This window comes from Dryobates pubescens, chromosome 33 (genome assembly GCF_014839835.1).
Source record: "Dryobates pubescens isolate bDryPub1 chromosome 33, bDryPub1.pri, whole genome shotgun sequence".
In the NCBI taxonomy this organism is placed as follows: Eukaryota; Metazoa; Chordata; class Aves; order Piciformes; family Picidae; genus Dryobates; species Dryobates pubescens.
The window spans coordinates 1,061,985-1,063,400 of record NC_071644.1 but is presented as its reverse complement, the minus strand read 5'-3'; the positions used below and the strand labels follow the sequence as shown (position 1 = coordinate 1,063,400).

General features: G+C 72.4%; 1 protein-coding gene across 1 annotated transcript; it reads right to left on the bottom strand.

The window, feature by feature from the left end:
- SVBP (small vasohibin binding protein) lies at nt 1-1,416 on the bottom strand. Its single transcript, XM_054175866.1, has 3 exons — nt 1,286-1,416; nt 262-383; nt 1-162 (listed from the first exon to the last, which is right to left on the bottom strand). Exons 2-3 carry the CDS (start codon nt 379-381, stop codon nt 76-78), a joined length of 207 nt encoding a protein of 68 aa, XP_054031841.1. The 5' UTR covers nt 382-383; nt 1,286-1,416; the 3' UTR covers nt 1-75.

Genomic DNA, 1,416 nt, shown 5'->3' with positions numbered 1-1,416 from the left:
GGGGGGGGGGGGCGGCAGATGTGTGTGTGGGGGTCGAGGGTCAGTTGGGGGGGGGGGTTGGCTGTGTGTGCCCCCTCACTCTCCAGAGCCCTGCATCTGTTTGCAGAAGGAGTCGAACTGCTGCTGCTCCAGCTCGGTCATCACTCGGTTGAGGGCATAGATCTGCGGGAGGGGGGCAGAAAGAGGTGATGGGGGGAGGGTGAAGGGTTCAGCCCCCAGCGCTGCCAGCTCGCCCTGTGCCCCCGAGCCCGGCTCGCTCACCTCCGCCCTCTGCCTCTGCTTCAGCTCCGTCTGCGCCGACTTCTGCTTGGCCTTCTCCAGGCGAGCCGCCGGCTCCCGCGGCTTCGGCCGCTCCTTCCGCCCCGCCCCGCTCGGCTCCATGGCTGCAGCGGTCCCGGGGCAGTCACCCTAGAGACCCCCACCCCCCGTTCCGCCCCTGCCCCACTGCCCTCAGCCCCACGGGCAGCCCCTCCGCGGCCACCCCTGGCTCCACAGCCCCTTCAGGCCTGCAGCTCTGCCCCTGCCCCGCAGTGCCCTCAGCCAAACTAGGGTCTCATAGGGCCCCCCCGACAGCCTGAGCTCCACAGGTGCCCCCCACGAGAATCCTAAGCCCCCCCAGCCTCTCCCCATAACACCCCCAGCTGTGCCCCACAGCCCCCCGCAACGATCGAGTCCCACAAGCTCCTCTCCAGCCCCACAGGGAGCGGCGCACCTCCGGTCCCCCACCCCCTCACAGAGCCCCCGGACCACAACCTCCCCAGCACCCCCACAGCCCCCTCGCAGAGCCCCCGTACCCCACAACCTCCCCAGCCCCCCCCACCCCCTCACAGAGCCCCCGTACCCCACAGCCTCCCCAGTCCCCCCCTAGTCCCCTCACAGAGCCCCCGTACCCCACAGCCTCCCCAGCCCCCCCCTAGTCCCCTCACCGAGCCCCCGGACCCCACAGCCTCCCCAGCACCCCCTCACAGAGCCCCCGTACCCCACAACCTCCCCAGCACCCCCTCACCGAGCCCCCGTACCCCACAACCTCCCCAGCACCCCCTCACCGAACCCCCGTACCCCACAACCTCCCCAGCCCCCCCCAGTCCCCTCACAGAGCCCCCGTACCCCACAGCCTCCCCAGCACCCCCACAGCCCCCATAGGCCCCACAACCCCCCTCTCCACTCCCACAGCCCCCTGTGCCCCACGGCTTCCAGTCAGCAAGAACCCGCAGGTCCCCTCCCCGCCCGGGAGCCCCTCACTGCCCCCCGTTGCCCCCCTTTCCGCCCCCCCGCCCTGCAGTACCGGCGGGGCCTTGCCCGGGGCAAGATGGCGGCGAGGCGCACCCCGCTCCGTCACGCTGCGCATGCGCCGCGCGGCCGCTGAGGGTGCGGCAGCGCCACCTGGTGTGCGGGCGGAGCGCTGCAGAGGGTGAC